This window comes from Leptinotarsa decemlineata, unplaced genomic scaffold (assembly GCF_025532065.1).
Source record: "Leptinotarsa decemlineata unplaced genomic scaffold, Ldec_3_MD MMD2_tig00002974_RagTag_RagTag, whole genome shotgun sequence".
In the NCBI taxonomy this organism is placed as follows: domain Eukaryota; kingdom Metazoa; phylum Arthropoda; class Insecta; order Coleoptera; family Chrysomelidae; genus Leptinotarsa; species Leptinotarsa decemlineata.
The window spans coordinates 6,985,563-7,009,606 of NW_027412578.1; the positions used below are offsets into that span (position 1 = coordinate 6,985,563).

The 24,044-nt window shown below is 34.3% G+C and overlaps 1 protein-coding gene across 2 annotated transcripts in view; it reads right to left on the bottom strand.

Moving 5' to 3' along the window:
- Positions 1-20,213, bottom strand: part of LOC111502421 (solute carrier family 22 member 3) — a 38,399-nt gene extending 18,186 nt beyond the window's left edge. For both annotated transcript variants that reach the window (XM_023156501.2, XM_074177360.1), the window contains exons 1-2: positions 20,088-20,213; positions 3,462-3,678 (exon numbers count right to left, since the gene is read on the bottom strand). In XM_023156501.2, the coding sequence (XP_023012269.2) occupies positions 3,462-3,678; positions 20,088-20,212 (342 nt within the window). In that variant the 5' untranslated portion in view covers position 20,213. The remainder of the gene's footprint in view (positions 1-3,461; positions 3,679-20,087) is intronic.
- Positions 20,214-24,044: the final 3,831 nt, after the last annotated feature.

Consider the following 24,044-nt stretch of genomic DNA (forward strand, 5'->3'; position numbering starts at 1 on the left):
TATACCCTAATTGAATGTTCTAGAGATTACTAGGTACAATTTTCGAGAACCTTCCGAGAAAATAATTATTCAGACTACCCTTAATTCTAAACCCTAACCTAAGCAAAAGTGTCACTGTCACTGATACACTGGTCTCTGTCCAGATTGCTTATCCCGCTACAGTATATTTACAATTCAATTAAATTATTCTACATCAGTATAGTCTTCATCCGAAGAACTGTCATCATCCCCTGGTGTTATAATTATAGGGTCAACCACCTGATCGACCAAGTTGTCCAGTTCCCACATTTTATCTTCCTCTTTTAAAACATGCTCGATTGCTTTTTGCCAGTTTTCTGATGTGATTTCCATAATGGCTTGATCAAACAATACCTTGACATCTTTCATTTTAAATGTGGTATTGTGCCTTGCAACATATCCTTTAACTTGTGCCCATATAAGTTCTATAGGATTTAATTCGCAATGATATGGCGGTAGGCGCAGCACAGTTACTTTATACTTTTCTGCTACATCTTCTACGGCATATTTCATGAAGCGAGATTTATGTTGTTTTACTATGGCTAGTAGTTCCTTCTTTACTGAATTCGTCTCAAACTGAATACCTTTATTTGACAGCCAGTTAATAATTTCTTGCTTTCTCCAAGCTGAAGTTGGTACCTTCTCTAAGCGCCTTGAATGGTAGCTTGCATTATCCATAACCACGACCGAATCAGCTGAAAGAAATTTTAACATTTCCCCGAAGTAGTCTTCGAAGACATCCGAATTCATGTCCTCATGATAATCTCCCGTCCGGCACGACTCAAAGCTTAACAAACCTTCTTTTAAAAATCCGTCTTCGCTTCCAATGTGAGCAATTATAAGCCTCTTCCCTTTTCCCGAAGGCACTTTAATACCCGTCGAAAGGCCTTCTATGAAAGCTTGGCGAGAACTTGTTATATTTTTATCTTGCCACATTTTTTTGACTATACAACCTTCGTTTATCCACGTCTCATCAAGATAAAAAATTTTCTTTTGCTCTCTGCGGTACTGCTTTATAGTTGTCAAATATTTTCGTCTCCAGCAAACAATTTCATCACTTTCCAGTAATAGTGCCTTTCGATTGTGCTTTTCCCAGGCAAAATTCATACTTTTTAAAGTTTTCCATAAAAGTTTTCTGGATATCAAAGGAATATCGTTATCTTGGCTTATCTCGATAAATATTTTTTCAAGAGTGGGTATTTCCTTTTTAAAATAAAACGAATGAACTTTTCTTCGAATGTCACATTTGGTGTCTTCATCTAAGATTGTTATTGGTCTTCCTGATTTTCTCTTGCCTGGACTTACCTGGCCTGATATCTTTCTTTCTCGCAATAATTTAAAAATCGTGGACTGTCCAATTCCAGTCATTCGGGCACATCGCTCAACACTTTCTTGCAAAGACAAACTAGGGTGATCGTGTTTTATGCAGTCATATACATTTAAAATTATAACTTTTTCGCAAACAGATAGCGGAGAATTTTTTACACTTCTTTTCTTTGGAGTAAATGTCCCCATTTTATAACTTTTTCACTATTTCTATATCACAATATCACTGTACGTTTAATTGGTGTAGTAACAATTACTATTATAACTCGAATGTTTAAGACACCATTACAATATATTTAAACCCTTTTTCTTAATTACCTGGGTTTAATAGGTATTGCATGATTGGTGGGCAGGGTCAAAAAGGGATTATTATAATGACATGGCACCTCGGAACTAAGTGTTAACCCTTTTTTGAGAAATCATGCTCAAGTATATGAACCCAAATTGCATATTAAATAAGTTTACAAGAACCACTAAAATTAATCTCAATCTTTTTTTAAGAAATTTTACTTACCTAAATACATGTAGGTACTTAGTTTTAGACCAAATTACTTCCCAAAAATGGCCTTTTATTATTATCTATGTCTGTAATTTTTAATTTACTTTAATTATTAAATTTAATAATCCTAAGATTTGCCTACGCCCATGGACGACAACGAAATTCAGGCAAATTTTATGACACTTCATGATTTATTACTCTACACTCTTTTGAAATAGACTATAACAATCAAAACGTCGTGAACTAACGTGACTTGGAATCTCTCCACTTTTTATTTTTATTTTCTTTTTTCTTTTCTTTATTTTTATTTATTCAATTGTTCTATTTTTACCAGTATTTTATTTCACTATTATTTCATTTCAGGTTTATTTTGGTAAATATAATTCTTATTTTCAGCTATTCATTTTCAATTCTTCTTTTTTAGTTGTTTCAGGGATTTCAAATCATTTTATATAGTAGACAATGGAAGTCCGAACTAGTGAAATTCATCATGAAACATTGTCAATCACTTTCAAACAAATGGTAACTGCATTATTCATACTGGAATCTGTGTGTTCAATAAATGAGCATATATTAAATTTTGCTGCATCCTCTTCCCATTACAACACCCGAAACTGCAGACACACTTTGAAACTCACTGTGCCAACTGAAAACATTACCAGAGAGTCCATATTTTACAAAGGTGGAAAAATGTACAATCATTTGTCTATGGACATAAGATCTGCCAATATAAATGACTTCCAATTCAGGAAGTTAGTCAAACAATTTCTATCTGATAGACCCTATTATACTTTGGATGAATATTTTAATGATATCTTTTAGCTGACTCACGCATATTTTTTATCTTTATTCATTAAGGAGCTCTTCAGTTGTTACTTTTAATGTTTACTCTTTTATAAATTTGACTTTCACTCTTTTATGTACACGTATCTTTCATATCCTCCATTTTGATATGGTTTGTACCCATGCACTATTTATATTTTTATTTTTATTTCAGTTGGTATGTATTGCATTTTTTTAAGTATGTACTACACAAGCTTTGTCTACAAGACTATGTTTTATGATAATAAAGCATATTATTATTATATTATCATTAGCTCAGGAATTATTGAATGACATCTATGGCAATCTAGATTTGTTCAAAAGGTGCATAACTGGTGATGAAAAATGTATATATGGTTATGATATCGAAACTGAAGTACAATTGTCCCAATGGAACAGCCCAAGAACAAAATCAAAAATAGCACGCCAAGTTCAATGGAATGTCAAAGTTTTGCTCACTGTTTTCTTTCTTATATCTCAGGATGACCACTCCGAAGAAAACGAAATAAAAATTGATGAATAAATGAATATTTTTTGAGAAAAATGAAAATTCACCTCATTTTTTGAACAGAGGTGAATGAATGAATATACCAAACTAGGCTAAAATAACCACTTAGGAAAATTGTTCTACTTATAGAGTTAAGAACGGTATATTTATGAAAATATGGAATACACTCAAACGAAACATGTTGAAACAAAAAAATTTCCTCAGGTGATATCGTAGTGAAGAGCATGAATAGTTAAAGTATATTCTCTTCGAATTCAGGCATAGGTACGCTTAATTCTTTTTACTTACGTCATGAACAATTGCTGATTCTTCTCTCTGAAAAATAAACTCATTACACTGGATTGTCTCATTACTGAGAATCTCTTGGCTCAAACATGTTTGATTGTTTGTCAAAGTGTAACGGGAACAACTGCTGGGAAAATTATGTTGATAAGGTACAAAATGCTCAAGCCACTCAGGATTATAGGTTGTGTCTGAGGTATTTTCACATTCCGGTATTAGACACCTGCAAAAATAATGATAGTGAAGAAAATACTACTAGCTCTTTTTTGGATATCCAAAATAAAATACACAGAGGCAAGGTATCATGATTTGATCAAAAATGACTATGAATTTTTTGAAAACCATCTAAAAACACAATTCTTTCAGGCTAGTATCACCTTCTTATTCTGTAGTTTAATGAACAGACAGCTATCAGAAAAAAACTACTCCCTTGGCTAATACGACGAAGTGCGTTCGATTGTATCCGACATGTGTCGGGGAGTAGGGGAAGCCAGGGTAGTAGTTGTTTTCTGATAGGTGCCAGTACAGTAACCTAGACTGTAGGGAGTTGAGATTGGCCTGAACGAATTGTTCATTGAGAGAATTTGATTCATAGCCAGTCTTCGAATTTGCCCATTGACTACGTGAAAAATGATTTTTTCTTATTCATCACTTACATATGTGAGGAACTGGTCAAGTAATGGTTTATTCATGAAACAGGAACAAATCTGAAGAAGCCAGGACACAAGTTTCGATTATGATATTAGTGAAATTTTCAAGCTCTGTTACGCCAGCAACGCGAAAAACGAAAATCGCATTTAGAAACTGACAAAATTAGGTACTTTTTAGGTGCTTTTCACGTACCGAAGTCAAAAATTAGGTGCTCTGTAACTTACACCGCAACTCACTACTCAAAGTTGCGTTGCTAGCAGTATGTGATGCCTAGCAACGCAATGAAGATAATAATAAAATAATGAATGTCGAAGAAACACTAGTAGGTGCTAATTGAGTGCCAAATGGTGAGGATCGTGAAATTTTCTAATTAATAAACAAAAGCTTCCAATTTCGCTAAACAACAGACCTAAGAATCAGGTCTCTCGAAAACAAGGACGAATGCTCTATCAGGTATAAACTAAGCGTGGTAATAAAGTGCTAATAAGGTGTTCACAAGAAATCAAGATGATTACAACCGCGAATAATTGAAAAAAAATTCGAGATACCTCATTTGAGAAAAAAAATTAACAATATGCATTAAATTCTTTAGATACTCGTAAACTAATACATAGACAATCAAAATAAAGTGCTAATCAAGTACTCACTAGATAAATAATAGTAAACCTAGATAATGCCTATGGGGCATTATGGAAAACCACTATGACTGACGGACTGAGTTCTTTCGGTACGTTCCTCGATAAGTAAGGATATGAGAATAAGGTGCTAATTAGGTGCTCATTAGATATTTATAGTAAATCTAGATTCCACAATTCATATGAGGCTTATGGACCCGATAACCACCATGGACCCGATAAAAAACATATTTTAAATTTTTTTTTTAATGGTGGTTATCGGGACCATGGCTGTTATCGGGTCCATAAGCTCCATAGGCATTATGGAATCTAGATTTACTATTATTCAACTAGTGAGCACTTCATTTTGATTGTCTATGTATTAGTATACGAGTATCTCAAGACTTGATTGCATATTGTTAATTTTTTTTTCTCAAATCAGGTATTTCGATTTTTTTTTAACTTATTCGCGTTCGTTTCCATCTTAATTTCTTGCAAGCACCTAATAATTACTACGCTTAGTTTATAACTGGGAGCATTCGTCCTCGTTTTCGAGAGACCTGATTCCTAGATCTGTTGTTCAGCGAAATTGGAAGCTTTTGTTAAAAAATTTTACGATCCTCACCGTTTAGCAGCATCACATACTGCTAGCAACGCAACTTTGAGTATAGAGTTGCGGTGTAAGTTAAAGAGCACCTGATTTTTGACTTCGGTACCTAAAAAGCACCTAAAAAGTACCTAATTTTGGCATTTTCTAAATGTGATTTTCATACTTTGCGTTGCTGGCGTAACAGAGCAAAATTTTCACTATGAAGTATTACTTCAACTCTCACTTCATTCAATATTTCATCATAGTAAGTTTTGGCTTTTTGAGCGGAAAAATAGCTATTTACGATATGAGTGTTAAAAGTAGAGTTTCATTTAATGAGTGAAAAAGTTTGCGAAACGAGCGTAGCGAGTTGAGCATTTTTACGAACAAAATAAAACTTGATTTTAACACAAATGTCATACAAAGTTTTTTGTACAAATGTTCTGTTTTCATAATGAAATAGATAAATTTAATATTTCCATAAAAACACATTTTGACATCTGCTATGAAGTGGCCGTGTCAGGTGACGCCGAATCACCTGGTTACCAACAAACAGTATTATTCACAGCACACGCGTTTCATTTGAAGTTATTGCTGGTGAGGAATCGTGTTTTCCTGACGATATTGAAGAGGCTGCAAAAAGAATTTCAATTGAATTGTTACCAAAAAAATCCGCTCAGCAGTACGACATCGCATATTCTAATTTTCTTAGCTGGTATAGAATCAAAAACTTCCAGCGAAACCGTCTTCTAGGCCTATCTAGAAGATAAGTCAAAAATGTGGAACACCTAAACTTCGTAGAGCAAGTTTTCGATGATAAAGTTGAGTGCGCATTCTCAAAGCGAAAAAATGAAAGTTATAGGCCCAAAAAAGCAAACACTCTTACGTTTGAACAAGTCCAGAGATTCATAAATGCGACGCCAGATGAAAAATATTCCATGATAAATGTTGCTACTATTTTCGGAATACATGAAACCTGCCGGCGTGAAGAGCTGTGCCATTTAATAATAGAAGACATCAAATCAATAGATAAATCATTGATTGCTCAAGTTCCAAATATAAAAATGAAAAAAGATCGTTTTTTGTGTATTGTTGGAGAAAACATTGACTATTTTAATAAATAGGTTGCATTACGTCTTTTTGTTATCAATCAGAGACGTTTTATTCTGAAATACCCAAATTATAAATGCAGTGCCAACTCAGTAGATATAAACACGTTTGGGAGAATGCCCTTCACCATTATTGACTATCTGAACCTTCCGGAACCAAAGGAATATACAGGCAGGGCCGGCGCCAAGGGGAGGGGGATGGGGGGGAGCCTCACGCCTGCTTTTTCGACTTGAGAAAAAGTTGGGAAGTGAAATTAGAAAAAAATAACTGTAAAAAAATTAATAAAAATTAAAAAAATTTAAATGAGAGAAAAAGTTGGGAAGTGAAATTAGAAAAAAATAATAGTAAAAAAATGAATGAAAATTAAAAAAATTGAAATGAGAGAAAAAAAAGGGAGAGGTAGTGAGGAAAGGGAAAGAACTAGAACAAGGATGGGATTTCCCAACATGCATAACTTAGATATTCCATACTTTGAAATTCCGAGTTGTTTGAAAACTTCAAAATAGTTTAATTTCTCCCGAGTAAGAGAACAGTTGAACAGTCCACAAATTTTGAAGTGACAATTTCAGAAAATTCCCAACTTTTCGCTGTTTATAGTTTAGAAAAGTTGGGAAATTTCGGGCTGTGGAAATAGAAAAAATTATGGTAGAAAACAATAAGCACAATATTATTTGAGTGTTGTTTCCTTTCATTTGTATTGAATATTCCTATACATGGTGGATATGGTGGAAGATCAAGGATCTTGGTTCAAAGTAGAATAATTCCCATAATTATTTTTATGATTACCAACATTTATTTTTGTTTGTGCATGTCCTAACGGGCATGAGCATTCAGCCAATCTTTGGATAGCTAAGTAAGAAAATCAATATATTTTTTTAAAGGTTGGGAAATTTTGCTGGTGGGGTTGGGAAAATTTGGATTCCCTCGCCCCCCTGGTTTTTCTTACGGCCCTGTATACAGGTCACTGTTTCATAACGTCGTCTGCTTCTTTGCTCGTAGAATCAGGAGCAAATATAACGGATATTAAGAAGCACGGAGGATGGAAGTCTACAACAGTAGCTGGGGGTTACATCGATCAAACTATTTCCCATGAAAAGGCTATTGCTGAAAGAATAATCGCAACAGCGTTACAGTGTCGTCCTCTTCACTTCAATAATTAAATGTTAATGCCCATGAAATTGTCAACTCAGCTACTACAAATATATCACAAGGCTTTTCAACATCGCAAGGTATTGATATCGGCAGTTGTTTTAAATGTACTTTTCATATTAATGTTCATAGTTAATAATAATAATGTATATAATACATAAACGAATTTAATTTTATCTATATCTATTGTTCATAATAAAACTTCCTTGAAAATTGAATAATCATTTTTGGTTTATTGCTATTTGGTCGAAAAAAATCATATTGAAAATACTTTCAAAGTATTAAAAATATTTTTAACACGCTACTTTGTAAACAATGTCTTTTAACACTCTTGACAACCATTAAAAATGTCTCTTCAATGACAGTTGTACAAAAAATAGTTTTTATTTTGAGACTTTGATATTTTTACCAACTGCAGAATTGATGTTCACTGAATAGTGCTATAGTAGCTAAAGTTCTGAAATCATTTCAAATATTGGTTGAAAATTTTCGACCATTCAACTATTAGCAAGCTGCCAATAATTTGAATGTCGACCTCATTCCAGTATGGAGGATTCTGCTCGATTATATATTGAATCCTGATTACATTCATTGTGTTCACGCTCTACTTCCTTGAGTGAATTTATGTCTATGATCCATCTACCAAGAATGCTTCATTCGACAGAAAAACTGTATTCAATGACGAAGCTAGTTTTGAATAGAACTGATCGATACTTAATGAAAATACATATTTGAACTCATTAATACAGTTAATTGTACGATTTTCACCATAAAATAGAGATGCATGTTGGCAACTTCCTCTTAGCTATACTTTTTTCCTTTCTATTTTTATCCATTCAATTTTCCATGTCTACTTCCTCCAGATGCAGCGTGGCTCATGTTATTGGTCTTCAATTGGATAAATCTCGGAAACACTTCTTCTTTCAAACATTGGTTTAAAAACCAAATGTTTTGGTTCGAAATGAATCACTTCAAGAATATTTATGATGCACTGCTTGCACCTTTTGTGTAGTAATGAATATAACTGACACCAAACACCAAATCGTTATTTATATCACCTCGACACGTGTTCCGATCACCAAGTGATCATCTTCAAGAGGAAGATTAAACTAGAAACTAACGCGAAGCTAACGCTATTTATGCTATACCACCCATACAGGAATACCACCTTTAATTGATTTTACAATTTTGCCTTATCTTTTATTTTACAATATATGTTTGAATGTTATAGCTGTATATAAAACAATGTTCAGCTATATGAAAACTTAATTTCACAATATTGCCTATCTTAATTTATTTTTGCACTGTGTCCTTGTGTAGTAATCAGTAAACCTAACAATATTATTTTAATAAGCTATATAGTATTTGGTATAGGTCAGTCATCGTTATTCATATTATTATTGTGTTTACTTATTTCCACACTCTCATAAACATCTAGTTGCCTGTTTTGTTAACTTGTTCAACTAATCTTAATGAACTGAAGTCTATGGAATGGTTTTGTTGCAAAATATTATGGGTGACTGCTGATTTTTCAGGTCTTCCATATTTCAAGTGTGCTACGTGTTCCTTATATCTTATTTTAATAGATCTTTTTGTCTCGAATTTGTCATTTGAACTTCCCAAGAGGCTCTGTAGTGTATGACTTGTTTCAAAAACCACCTTCATACCTAGTTCCTTGAGAATCTTTCCAAAGTTCTTCCTATATTGGTGGTATGGAACTGAGATGTATTTATCTTGGTTTTTGTCCTTTCTGAGTGTCGAGATTTTCTTCATTCTCAACCAAAACTTTTTCTTCCTTATTATGTCATCTCGAGAAACCGTTAGTGGTTGCTATTTCTTGTATTGTACGTCTTTCTTTTGGGAACCTATCATGTGTTAGAGGGAAAGTCAAAAGACGATGCACTAAAAAATTCAACCCAGCAGGTTTGTGCTGTCCACAGTGATGTGTACTGTCAGGAATATACCTGTACTTGCTTGTTTCTTTTCTAAATATATCGTATTCTAACCTTCCATATTGGCTCCTCATTACCAAAACGTCAAGAAATGGTAGTTGTCCCTTATTTTCTAACTCAAACGTGAATTTTATTGATGAACATATATTATTTCAAAAGGAAACAAAGTCCTCAATATTCGAGTTTTTGGTATCGAATATCGCGAAAATATCATCCAAATCCACATGAAGTGAAAATCACAGAATAAGCTGAGTTTTTAATGCTGCTTTTAGTTAAAGCGTGATCGAAATTTTTCATCAAAATCGTTTTTGGATCGAATAAAATCCTCATGCAATCGTGAAATCTCATCACAACAAGCGGGTTTCATTGAATGTTTCTGCTGGAGTTATTGGAAATTACCTAATTGTGCACTTTTCACCAAGCCAATTTTTCGAAGATAAGTTGCCAAGTTTCTTAGAAGATGTTTCTATTCCAATGCAAAATCGTATGTGGTTCATGGCCATTTTAGTGCTCTGCCACGTGGATATTGAAACAAACATTTTCATAATCACTTTATAGGTAGTGAGGAAATAAAGTCATGGCCAGCTATACATCCAGACTTGAACAGTCTTGATTATTTGTTTGAGGACACCTCAAGACTTCGGTATACAGTCAACGAATTCAAACTGAGAAAGAATTGCGAAACCGCGTGTAGTTTGTTGTGAAGCAATGAGGAATACTCCAGGAATTGATGAGAAGGAAAGCTGAAGCTTGTATACTTGCAGAAGGCGAACATTTCGAACAGTGAATTGGATTTAGTACTTTTTCGCCATATAAGTTTCCTTATTGATAATAAAAATATATTTTCATATGAAGCAAAAAATAATTTAACCCGCCATCAGTCGCGTGGTCAAAAGTTACGCGATAGGTCGCGTGTTAGATTTCATCTAATGTACCGAATGAAAATGATAAAAAAATAACATTCTGAGTGGAAATTATAAAGAAATGTTGCTCCAACATTCAAAAATAACAAATATACAGTGCAAAATATTTTAGTTAGCAAACACCTGAAAAAAAAATTGACTAATTTACCAGTATTATTTTGAAATTCAATACTTTAAACTCAATTATCTTCTTCGATGTTACAATGAGGACAGATGACTACAGTTACAGCCGTGTATTCATTGCAAATTGATTTTGCACATGTTGTATAGTATTTCCAATACCAATTGGAACAGCACAGAAAAGGAATTCCCGCCTCGTCATAGGCGTCGGCATATTATTTTCCAGTGGTAGTTTTTCAGTTACTCATTCTTACAATCATAGCAATTGATCATCGCATGAAAAAGTTATCTCAACTGAATTTTTCCACCATAGGTAATTATGAAAAACTTCGAAATTTATGGTAGTTGATTTCCGAGTCGAAAACTCTAAGATACAATGGAAATACAAATAATCACACCGATTTCTCGTCAAACATATATTTACAAAATGGAAGAAGCCAACAAAATTGCTAGAAAAATCAAAATTCTTTTTCGCTATATTCGGATGAGGTGGAATTATCATCGGGTTGAATAACGATCGGATTTATGGAACTTTGCACATAATATTTGTTCTCTTCTTTTATAACGTGTGCCACACAGTTCTTCCACACATCCTTATTACCTAGTTCATTCACCACTCACCTTATATTGTCAAGCACTACAGCATTCAAAGTCGGTGACTGATTACATTTCCGCAAGCTTCCTTTCATTGTGGCCCAAACCATTACAATTGGATTGAACCCACAATAGTATGGAGGCAAACGTAAGAGAATATGACCACGTGTTTCACACATCGAATCAATAATATACTTTTTTTTGAAAAAACGTTGTTTAATAGTCGCTAGTTATACGTTTTTCGTTGGAATCTTTTCGGGTATTTCCATGTCATGATTTCGCATGAAATCAACAATATCTGTTTTTTTTTGTGTTATTGTTTGGTATTGTAGTCAATAACCGAGAATGATACGAAGCGTTATCCATAACACTTACAGAGCTTGGAGAAATATTTGGGAGAAGCTTCTCACTGAACCAGGTTTCGAATAAAGCCGCAGTCGTATCTCCGTTGTAATCAGCAGACGAATCTTTCATATTGCTGGCCGACAGAAGCAAAGCGTTCTATTTTCATTCCCGGCATGCAAAATTATAACACGTTTTCCCCTTGAAGAAGGTGTATTCAAAGTAAAATTCCTGGTTTCGTCTACCCAGCCATATTTGACAACATCATGGGTGTCAAACCAAGTTTCGTCGAGGTAGATTATATGTCTGCTGGATTCTCGGTAGCTTTTCATTCGCCTTAAATATTCTTGTCGAAGTTGAACAATGCGTGTCGATTCCATTATGACCATCCGATTGTTCAATTTTTTTTAATTGAAACCACAAGACAATAAGACACCTCGTAGAGTTTATAAAGATTTGTAATTGTAATCGGGATAGTCGAGTAATTTATACCAAATCATTTCCAAGGTTGGTACTTCATTTTTTTTGTATATAACATAAATTGTTCGCCGAATCACATCCTTTGTCGCACCATCAACGTTTGCGAATTTTTTATTCCTTTGTTTTCGTTTCATTGCATGGCCAATGACATCCCCTATTTTAATGACTCGAAGAACTGTCGAACGAGATAGTTTCGTTAACTCTCATATTCTATTCACAATAGCATTCTGTGAAGTGTGACAATTTTCCTTCTTCAAGCATTCATGAGTTTTTAAAATTACTCGCTGAACTTGAACATGTGAATCCTTATTTTCAAATTCCGGATCCCTGTCGATTGACACACACCTTACCTAACCCCACGAACACACGGCACTGATAAAAAATATTGTGAAACGGACAAAAATTAGTATTCTGTCAGTCCAGCTAGCCGAGCCTTTACTCCTCAACTACATTTGATAGCACGTTTACTAACTATCTGGAAGACTAGGGGCCACAGGCAAGAAATATTTATGACTGTACTCTTATTTTTATTGCCATTCCAATTGAGAATGGATAGACCATCGCCTTTTAGAGTACCTATTTTTGCATACTGCGCAAAAATGGTATTGTGCCCTCTCTTCCGGTTGAACTGATGCAGTATGTCTACACCAGCTAAATATAACATTCCCAAAAACGCATTCATTTCATCGAAATCGGTAGCAAGGCAATCTCTTTCTCCGCTAAATAATGGTTTCCTCTTGTCAAGTTGTTTATTGGTGCAATCTGTTATATCCTCAATAATTTCCTTTGGGAAATAGAGTTTCCAACAATCTATTATTGTTCGTACATTTTTAGCAACTTGTTTCACACCAGGAAGCTGAGTAACTGTATTTTTGCGGGGGTTTTTCGTGAATGTGGTTGCTTGTGGACCAACCATTTAGTTTCGTCTTTTCCTGTGTATACTAAATCGCTTGAATCACTAGAACAGAACTGCAATGATTCTTGATCTGTATTATCTTCGGAATTTGATTGCTCTGAATCGGTGTTGTTTAAACTGTGCTCAGAACCTGCATCTTCACCGGTGGACTCTAGATCAGGATCGTATGATACTCCTGCTTCATCTTCTTCCAACATTTCATTCCAAACAGCTTGCAGCCGCTTTTGCCACATTATACAATGTATAAATTCACAAAAACATAATGTTTCTTTCACAATTCGATGAAATAATAATGAACGTAATTAGTCGCGAAGTTAGATTTCGTCTAACACAACATAAAATTTTCCACTATATAATCAGTCGCGGGTTAGTTACTAGCTAACATTTGAACACCACCTTTTATAAATACGATTTATTCAAAAATGGTCTTGCACTTCAAGAAATAATATAAACAGGGTGGTCATGTACATTTCTAAGAAGGCATAACTGAGCGTACAAACCGATGGCGGGTTAAATTGAAAGAGTTATATTTTTAAGAGTGATTGATTTTTTAAAATAAATTGCTTCCTTTCTTTTTTTCTAAGACTCTCATATTTTTCTGTATCAAGATTCAGTAGTAGAAAGCCAAAACCATTTTTTTTCCAAAATTATTCACTCCTAAAAATATAACCCCTTCAATTCAAACATGGTTTTAGCCGGGATTCAATCAAATAAACGAATGAATGTTATCGATGACATGAGAAGATCAAATTCATTTCGTGACATGTAATAGTTGTTTCATGAATGAATTGTGTATTTTTTCGTGTAAGGTTATTCAGATTGGTATTGAAAAGCCCTAAGACAAGTGGGTTATAGCGAAACATCGGATATCTACCAATGAGGATGACAGTGTTCCATGAAAGTGAACTTTTACCATTCATTAAGTATATTGTGTTGAAATCCTATGAATGATATCTAATTAAATTTCATAACGAATGTTTGGAGTGAAAAGTGAGTGAGTGAGTGAAAAAGTGAGTAGAGAAAAGCGTTTTTTGTATAATTTAATGTACATATAAAAGTATTTGTTCCGAAATAATGTTTCTTTCAAGTAACTCAATGTTTATATGAAAATAGCCGTTTGAGGAGGGCTTCTTCTTTCAGTTTGCGTCTGAAAGTTACTTCTTTGCATGATCTACACACTATGTATAGAGTTACTAACTTGCTTTCTTCTTTTGTTTGAAAGATTCCCACATTTTATTGTATCAAGATGGAGTAGTAGAAAGCTAAACACTTTCTCTCCCAAAAACTAAATTATTTATGAATAGTATGAAAATTATGAATGTGAACTTGCTTAGAATCTTCGGTTACCACAATTGAGAAATCAATAATGAAACAAGGAATCGAATAGGGACAAGCAAATCAAATGACCGTTCGCCGGATAAAAAGAAGGCTGAAAACACTATTTATGGGGAGATGAAGAACAATTACAAAAATAATACTCATTCGGAAAAAGGACACTGGTCTAACATGATTTTGATAAGGATTGTTGTGGAATTGGCCGCGGTGGTAGTGCGCCCGACTCACGATTGGAAGACCGTGGGTTCGATTCCCGCTTCGATCAGATATTTTTCTCAAGAGAATTTATCTGGTTGAAACTGGAATGATTCTGCAACCGTGTTAGAAAGCACACGTTAAAAGGTTAGACCTCGTCAGTCCTTAGCTCGCACAAGTTTCTCAACTTCTGAGAGTTGTCGTTGGTATGGGGGCGACAGCTGATTAACGGAAAAAACAGATTTTAAACAGATTTTTTTTAAACAGATTGTGGCAGGGCGTGTTTACGGGAACGCCACTGATGAACATTCAGAAAACAGTTACCATGGAAAAAAATTATTTTTTCAGTGACGGGAAAAAGTTTGACATTTTATCTCTGATGATAGGTAACAAAATCTTACTTTTTATGAAATTACTTTTTTCTGCCGTTGATGTACCTGGTCGCAAATCGGGTGTGGGTGTTATTTCAGCACTGCCAAACGTTCTAAACACTTTATTAGCTATTTCTGTCCTGTGTGCTACGGATTCATCAACATACCCTCAAGCGACCGTTGATAACTTCCAATCCCCATGTTTCTTCAGTATCATCAGGTCTCCCCCCAGATTCAACTAAAAGTGTAGCAGACGATCTTCGAAATGAATGACCTGTATATGAATTGGCATTTTCAAGTTGAAGAAAATTAGCCACTGCTTCAGGTACCTCAAAAAACTGATTGCTATGATACATTTTCCATTGCGATATGCATAAAATAGGCGACGATCCTTTGCTGGTGCTGATGGAAGAAGGGCTATGTACCTTCAGTAAAATTTAATATATTCTTCCGTAACTACAAATCTCCTGCTTACATCATTCTTTGTTTGCTTGAGTTCTACAATTATTAACGTTTCCGAATCTTCAATATCATCTAATTTTACCTGGCTGATTTCACAAATTCGAAAAGCTCCTGCAATCCCAAATACAACAACAACCTTGGCCATTAAATAGACTTCATCGGGAGCATTATTTAAAAAGTCACTAATATGTGAACTCGTAAATATCGCAGCTCACTTGGGCGTGTAACCTTTCCCATTTTGTTTCAGAAATTGTAACATACTTTCGATCATTGAATAATTCGACCACACTGTTGATGGCTTCTGTTGCTGTGCCAATTCAGAAAAATGAGCCAATAACAACGTCTCCGAGAAAGAACTGCATGTCTTTTCCATCTTCCATTCCATGAATCTTGAATACGCAGTTTCATAAATTATCTGTGACGCTACTTTCGCTGCTTCTACTCCGGTGGAGTCAGAGAACACTCGGAATTAGACATTTTCCAAATAACTACTGACTACTAAGTTCGCAATTTTTAAATCAAATCACAGAATTAAATTGGCAGATATTTGATTTTCTATTGATTAGTTTCCTAACAACGCTATAAGTACAACAGCCTACCTGTTCAAAAATTCAAATATCACATCGATAATTTCCAGACTTTAACATATTATAATAATTTTTTTTTATCCAATATTGAATCGTTGTTTTTTCCGTCACAGATAAAAAATGTGTATTATACACGGGAAAAATATTAGATTTTAGCTCTCGGTTTTTTGTCTCCACAACACAACCTCGAGCTGAAATCTAATAATGTTTTCCCTTGTATAGTAAATAATTATTTTATGCCTACTTTGCATGTACGAAAATTGAAAAATAGCCAAAGCATTATCAGAGATATTAGGGGAAAATATCCCGTGTTTCATAAATTATCGTTATATTTTTCAAACAAATCTCTAGGTCAGAATAGGTATTTCTAGGACCACCTTGGTATACTGGAAAAATATCATATAAAATGGAAAGACTACTGATAGACAAAATAATAACATAGGATATACGACTGGGAAGACATATCAAGAACAACAAATATCATATAGACAAGTATAACAGATCAAGTGTCAATAATAATAATCATTTGTTTGAAGGTGATTGACAATGTTTCGTGATGAATTTCACTAGTTCGGACTTCCATTGTCTATTATATAAAATGATTTGAAATCCCTGAAACAAGTAAAAAAGAATAATTAAAAAAGAATAGTTGAAAATAACAATTATATTAAGCAACAATAAACCTGAAATGAAATGATAGTAAAATAACCTACAAGTAAAAATATAATAATTGAATAAATAAAAATTAAAGAAATGCAAAAAGAAATTAATAAAAATAAAAATAAAAAGGTGTAGAGATTCCAAGTCACGTTAGTTCACGACGTTTCGATTGTTGGTATCTACAATCGTCTTCGGGTGATGACTGGACTGATTCCTCCGAGAGATGACTATTTTATAGGTCGTTGAAATACTTTCACTTTCACTACTTTCCATTTTCCGCTTCACTGATTCCATGAGAGATGACCGATTTGGCGGGAGTTGGTCATTTCTCGTTTGATGATGGGTTTCCATATGTTTCGTATATCTACGCTGGCCTGGCTGAATACGTTGTTGGACAACATGTATGCGGCTTCCTTAAATTTTCTCCTGAACCAATGTTCCTCTCTGTGCAAGATCTCAGCTTGGGACCACTCGATGTTGTGTTGATGAGTCCAAACATGGTCTGCTATTCCTGATTTGCTGGTTTCTCCTCGCTGTGTGTGCTTCTTGTGCTCGGCAATGCGAATATTCAATGGCCTCTTAGTTTCACCAATATAGGATTTTCCGCACTCACAGGGTATCCGGTAAATGCAATTCTTAGAATCGCAGTCCGCGTTTGGGGGCCTGGTTTTCGTGAGGCTGCTACGGATAGTGTTACCGGATCTGAAACAGGTTCTAATGTTGTACTTGGAACCAATTCTTCTTATCCTCTCCGATAATCCTCTGATGTAGGGAAGTGCAAGCACTGGTTGTGACGGCTTCTCTTCCTTGCGAGGCTCCTGCTGTCTTTTGGCTAAAGTCTTTTCTACCATCGCTTTGGAGTATCCATTCCGCTGAAGATCACTTTTGATGATGTCTAGTTCCTTCTCGAGACCTTCCTTTGTATTACAAAGCCCAAAAGCACGGTCTAATAGAGTCTTGATGATTCCTCTTTTTGTCGATTGATGGTGGTTGGATTCGTGGTTCAGATACTGTCCCGTATGAGTGGGTTTTCGGTATACAGACACTAAGTGGGAAACATCTGTATACCGAAAACCCACTCATACGGGACAGTATCTGAACCACGAATCCAACCACCATCAATCGACAAAAAGAGGAATCATCAAGACTCTATTAGACCGTGCTTTTGGGCTTTGTAATACAAAGGAAGGTCTCGAGAAGGAACTAGACATCATCAAAAGTGATCTTCAGCGGAATGGATACTCCAAAGCGATGGTAGAAAAGACTTTAGCCAAAAGACAGCAGGAGCCTCGCAAGGAAGAGAAGCCGTCACAACCAGTGCTTGCACTTCCCTACATCAGAGGATAATCGGAGAGGATAAGAAGAATTGGTTCCAAGTACAACATTAGAACCTGTTTCAGATCCGGTAACACTATCCGTAGCAGCCTCACGAAAACCAGGCCCCAAACGCGGACTGCGATTCTAAGAATTGCATTTACCGGATACCCTGTGAGTGCGGAAAATCCTATATTGGTGAAACTAAGAGGCCATTGAATATTCGCATTGCCGAGCACAAGAAGCACACACAGCGAGGAGAAACCAGCAAATCAGGAATAGCAGACCATGTTTGGACTCATCAACACAACATCGAGTGGTCCCAAGCTGAGATCTTGCACAGAGAGGAACATTGGTTCAGGAGAAAATTTAAGGAAGCCGCATACATGTTGTCCAACAACGTATTCAGCCAGGCCAGCGTAGATATACGAAACATATGGAAACCCATCATCAAACGAGAAATGACCAACTCCCGCCAAATCGGTCATCTCTCATGGAATCAGTGAAGCGGAAAATGGAAAGTAGTGAAAGTGAAAGTATTTCAACGACCTATAAAATAGTCATCTCTCGGAGGAATCAGTCCAGTCATCACCCGAAGACGATTGTAGATACCAACAATCGAAACGTCGTGAACTAACGTGACTTGGAATCTCTACACCTTTTTATTTTTATTTTTATTAATTTCTTTTTGCATTTCTTTAATTTTTATTTATTCAATTATTATATTTTTACTTGTAGGTTATTTTACTATCATTTCATTTCAGGTTTATTGTTGCTTAATATAATTGTTATTTTCAACTATTCTTTTTTAATTATTCTTTTTTACTTGTTTCAGGGATTTCAAATCATTTTATATAATAGACAATGGAAGTCCAAACTAGTGAAATAATAATCATGCTCAAAATTTTATGCAGAAAAGTCTTCAAAAATTGCAAAATGAGAATTTTGAAACATATAAAAAGTTGTGAACTGAGGAATACCCCCTGTATGTGCTGCCCCTCGGAAAACAATCATGATTTTAATACACAAAGAAAATGAATGACACAAATGAATTCTGCTGAAGTCTCTGAAAATCAATAAGAGTAGATATTTCCTATTGAACGACCAACAACAAGAAAACCACCCATCCTTTTCAAACCTTTTTTCTAAATGCCAATAATTTCATTCATATTTAAAATTTTCTTGTTGTCCAAGAACAAGATTGCAATTGTCCTACAAATTTCACCTATTTCCTCAAAATTGACCTACTGTCCAAGAAATGAGATTGTGATTTGATTTACAGGTAATACCTTGTATGTCATTCACTATAAACCAATTAGTTGTATATGAGAATTGTAGTCCATTGCCTCTGGGGAGACTCTGCACTGTCGAATAATGTCCTCGTATCACAAAAAAAAATCATTAGGTGTTTTGTTGGTGTGAGATCCTCAAAAGATATGAAATTCTGACCTGTACAGGCCTCTACGTATTTGAAACCTGTATTTTTGTGTTCATAAATAGATATTTGTTTTTCATAAATAACGATTTCCACGAATACAACACACGTCGTAAGAATGATTAACGATAACCACTTTCTAAACGTAATATTTCCTATAAAGCTCTAGCTCGAATCGGCACAAAGATTTTCAACAACTTATCCTCCTCCATCAAAAGCTTGAAACATGAACGAATTAAAAAAAACTCAAAGGATACCTTGTTGAGAAATGTCTGTAGTCTTTAAATGAATACTTATAACTTGAATTTTTATTTAATGTGAATCTGTATTTTTATGTAAGTCAATAATCTGTGTACTATGTATATGCATATTCATTATGTAGTTTCATATAATCCTTAATATATAATAATGTACTGTTATTCTCCTTTGGTACATTTCTTCATTTAAATCCCGACTCTACTACCATGCGATTGTAACCATGACTCTTTCTTATAGGACTGTATGATGTTTTAAAGAAATAATGTGATTTGATTTGAGTATGTACTATTCATTACTGCTGATGAAGCTACGGTGCTAGCAAAAGGCATCTAGAATTTTAAAAAAACGCTTTAAATAGTTCAATCACTATCATGAATACGATATATCGAAATCATTAACTATAACTATATATTATTGGCACATTGGGTTTTTCTGATTGTGCGATAAAAAAATAGTACTATCACATGTTGAAATTAGCCTTCAAATACGAAAGCCTCGATAAAAAATAGTGTCGGAATATTCTCAATGATAATTGTAATGAATATGTATATTGCACTCAAATATAACTCAATTACCTGTATTTCACGTTTCTTGCAGTGAACATATAACTCAAAGGAAACGTGGAGAAAATGATAGCAAATATCAGTGGTGCAAATTTATAAATCGAAAAGTTTGAACTGTCAACATTTTCACTGCACATTTTTGTGTGTACTGATGTGCTGCCTATAGAAACCCATAGTATGTATTACTATCCCCACTCTGCTGACGATATTGTTTTCCTCCAGTAAAAAGAAACGAATTTCGTTTTATTTTCAAATGATACAGTCCTGCAGATGAGTCAGTAACCTAACAAATGACCACTTGTTTGAAGGTGATTGACAATGTGTCATGACAAATTTAATTATTTCGGACTTCCATTGTCTAATATTATAAAAAATTATTTGAAATCCCTGAAAAAACCAGTAGAGAGAAGAATTTTAAAAAATAGCTGAAAATAACAATTATATTAAGCAATAACTATCAGAAATGAAATTACAATGAAATAAAATACAAATTAAAATAGAACAATTAAACAGAAAATGAGGAAACGAAAAAAATTTGAAATTGAGAGATTCCAAACCAAGTTACTTCACGAAGTTTCGATTGTTACTATCCACAATCGTCCTTGGTCATCACCAGAAGACGATTGTGGATACTAAAAATCGAAAAGTCGTGAAGTAACTTGGCTTGGAATCTTTTGATTATTTCTTTTGTATTTTGTTTGACTGTTCTATTTTCATTTGAAATTCATTTCATTGTAATTTCATTCCTGTTTTTTCTTGCCTAATATAATTATTATTTTCAGCTACCTTTTTTTAATTTTTCTTTTTATTGGTTATTTCAGGGATTTCAAATTATTTTATAGAATATTAGACAATAGAGGTCCGAACTATTGAAACCACTTTTTCAACTGATTGCGTTCGTTTATCAATTTTTTTCATCTCTGGAAGGAAATTCTAAATTATTATGAATAATCTGAAATAGCAAAATCTAGACTGGTAGGCTGTGTTCGAGTGGAACCCGAAGTACCGGAAGAGTTTCGTCTGTTACTGCGGAAGACATCGCCAGTGGTATGTGTGTGGCTTGCAAGGAAGAAAGTTATATATCCATATATATATATATATATATATATATATATATATATATATATATATATATATATATATATATATATATATATATATATGGAGCCAGTCAGTCACTAGACGCGCAACATGTGGACGAGCATTATCGTGCATTAGGTAGAAGTTTTCACCAACAGCACCAGCAAACGGACGGACGATAGGTAGACGAATGGTGTCGAGGTACTGTCGAGCTGTGAGGGAGCGATTTGGAAAAACGAGATCGGTTCTGCCGCCGATCATGATTCCGCCCCATAGCATTACTGTACCACCTCTGTATGTGTGGACTTCCTGGACGTGTCTCAAACGTTCATTATTTCCAGGTCGTCTTCACAGTCTTACTCGACGAGAATCTGGATGAAATCCAAATCTGGATTCGTCTGTAAACAAAACTGTGGCCCTATCATTTGCATCCCAGTTTTGCCGTTCTTGACACCACTTTAATCTTCTACCGCGATTGCCTCTCGACAAAGGTGGACATCTAAGTGGCCTTCTGTTGTGGAGATCTGCTTCATGCAGTAGATTTCTGACAGTATCACGACCAATGGTTACCTGGTGCGTCTGCTGCAACATGTTAACCAACTCAGGTGCTGTGATTGTCGGTTGTCTTCTTGCGGTTAAGACCAAAAATCGGTCTTGAACTGCAGTTGTAGCGCGTCCTCGCCCTGGATATTGTTTGGCTGGACTGCCAGTTTCACGGAAACGCCGCCACAATCGACATATAACACTTTGGGAGACCCCTAAACGAAGAGCTACATCATTTTCTCGCATGCCACCTTGAAGAAGCCCTAGATCTCTATTTATCTCAGCCAATGGTAAGTGATGGCGTTCCATGTTAAAGCACAATATTTCCAGTTTAATTGCTGAGCAAGAACTGCATAGAATGTACAAACTCGACACTACAAACCTACAGTTTGTAAAAAACTTGATAAAAGATTAGGTACCGTTTTTGCAGGCTTTGTTCAACCCATAGAAATCTACAGGGTGGTCGAGTGTACCAATTTAATCGGAATTAAACGACCTCATGCATTTATTTTTATGATATTTAGTATGTTATAAAAAAATCCCTAGACTTTTCCGATGTATATATATATATATATATATATATATATATATATATATATATATATATATATATATATATATATATATATATATATATATATATCTGCGAGCGCTTACGACAGTTGGTAGTACTGTCATCTTCTAGGCACTCCTTAAACTGAACTTGTCATCCTGTCGTCTGCCTCTTTATACGGTCAGAGCGTCTCAACTCAAGTATTTCAGGCACTTTAGGTAAATTTGCCTGTATTTGTACTGCATCAGGTACTATTCTCTGTGTTAGATCTTCTCTAGGAATGTGTATGGTTTTGTTTAATATATTGAATGTGAGTTCTTGTTGGGTTTTGATTTGTACTTGTTCCTCGATAAGTGATTTACGACTGTTAAATTTATGGATGCTCAAGGTTTCCTAAATGTCTATGCGGTTTCCCTTGTTGACTTGTTTTATAAGTTTTATGTTCTCTGGTGGGGGGAAATTATGTTTGTTTTGTATGGCGTGTGTTGCGAGGTTTGATTTATATAGTTGTTGCAGTCCGAGCATTGTTTACTGTATATCCCGTTTTGGTCTTTGTCTTCTTCTTTTTCATAGTTGTTTATTTTTCATGTTATCTTCGTGTTCAGCTTGTATATGTATATATATATATATATATATATATATATATATATATATATATATATATATATATATATATATATATATATATATATATATATATATATATATATATATATATATTGTGTTTTTTCTAGTTGAAAAAAACCAGACATCACCAGAAGATGGCAAATGATATATATATATATATATATATATATATATATATATATATATATATATATATATATATATATACATATATGTATATATATATATATATATATATATATATATATATATATATATATATATATATATATATATATATATATATATATATATATATATATCCATATCCAATCCATGTATCCAGTCTTACTGATAAGGTCTGCGTAGCAGACGAAACGTTTTGTGATTCAGGTTCATTCATCCACTGCCTACCCGGATTTTGTTCTCTTTGATTGTTTTTGTCAATAACATGTGATATGTAATTGACGCATCTATAGAAAATTTGAAAATCAAAATCGAAATTTTTAAAAAACTTTCCACTTACGGAAAGAAAACAATCTCGTCAGTAGAGTGGGGATATTGATACATAGTATATAGTATGTGTTTCTCTGCTCAGCACATCAGTACACACAAAAATGTCCGGTGAAAATGTTGACGGTGCAAAATTTCCGATTCATAAAGTTATTCCGTTGATATTTGCTATCATATTCGCCACGTTTTCTTTGAGCTATATTTTCACAGCTAGAGACGTGAAATACAGGTAATTAAGGTATATTCAAGGCCCAGCTGTGTATTTAACATATATATCACTATTATCGATAAGAATTTTCCGGCACTACTTCATATCGTGAAATTCGTAAATGGAGGTTGATTTGAAACTGAAATTCTATATCAGTTATCGTAATGGTATTCTTCTATCTGACGATCAGTAGGTTCCAATGTGATATCAAGTTGTTTTGACAGTGGGACATAATTAATATTTGGTGTCTACAGGCGGTTTTAGATAATTTCAATGATTATCACAAAAGTGAATGATTCTGTAGCAAAATTCATTTCGTTTCAATTACCAAGTGATCATCTTCAAGAGGAAGATTGAACTGGTTTAAAATTCCTCTTGAAGATGATCACTTGGTGACTGAAACACGTAACGAGGTGTTGAAAATGACGGTTTGGTGTTGTGATTTAACTTTTGATATTACTGACAT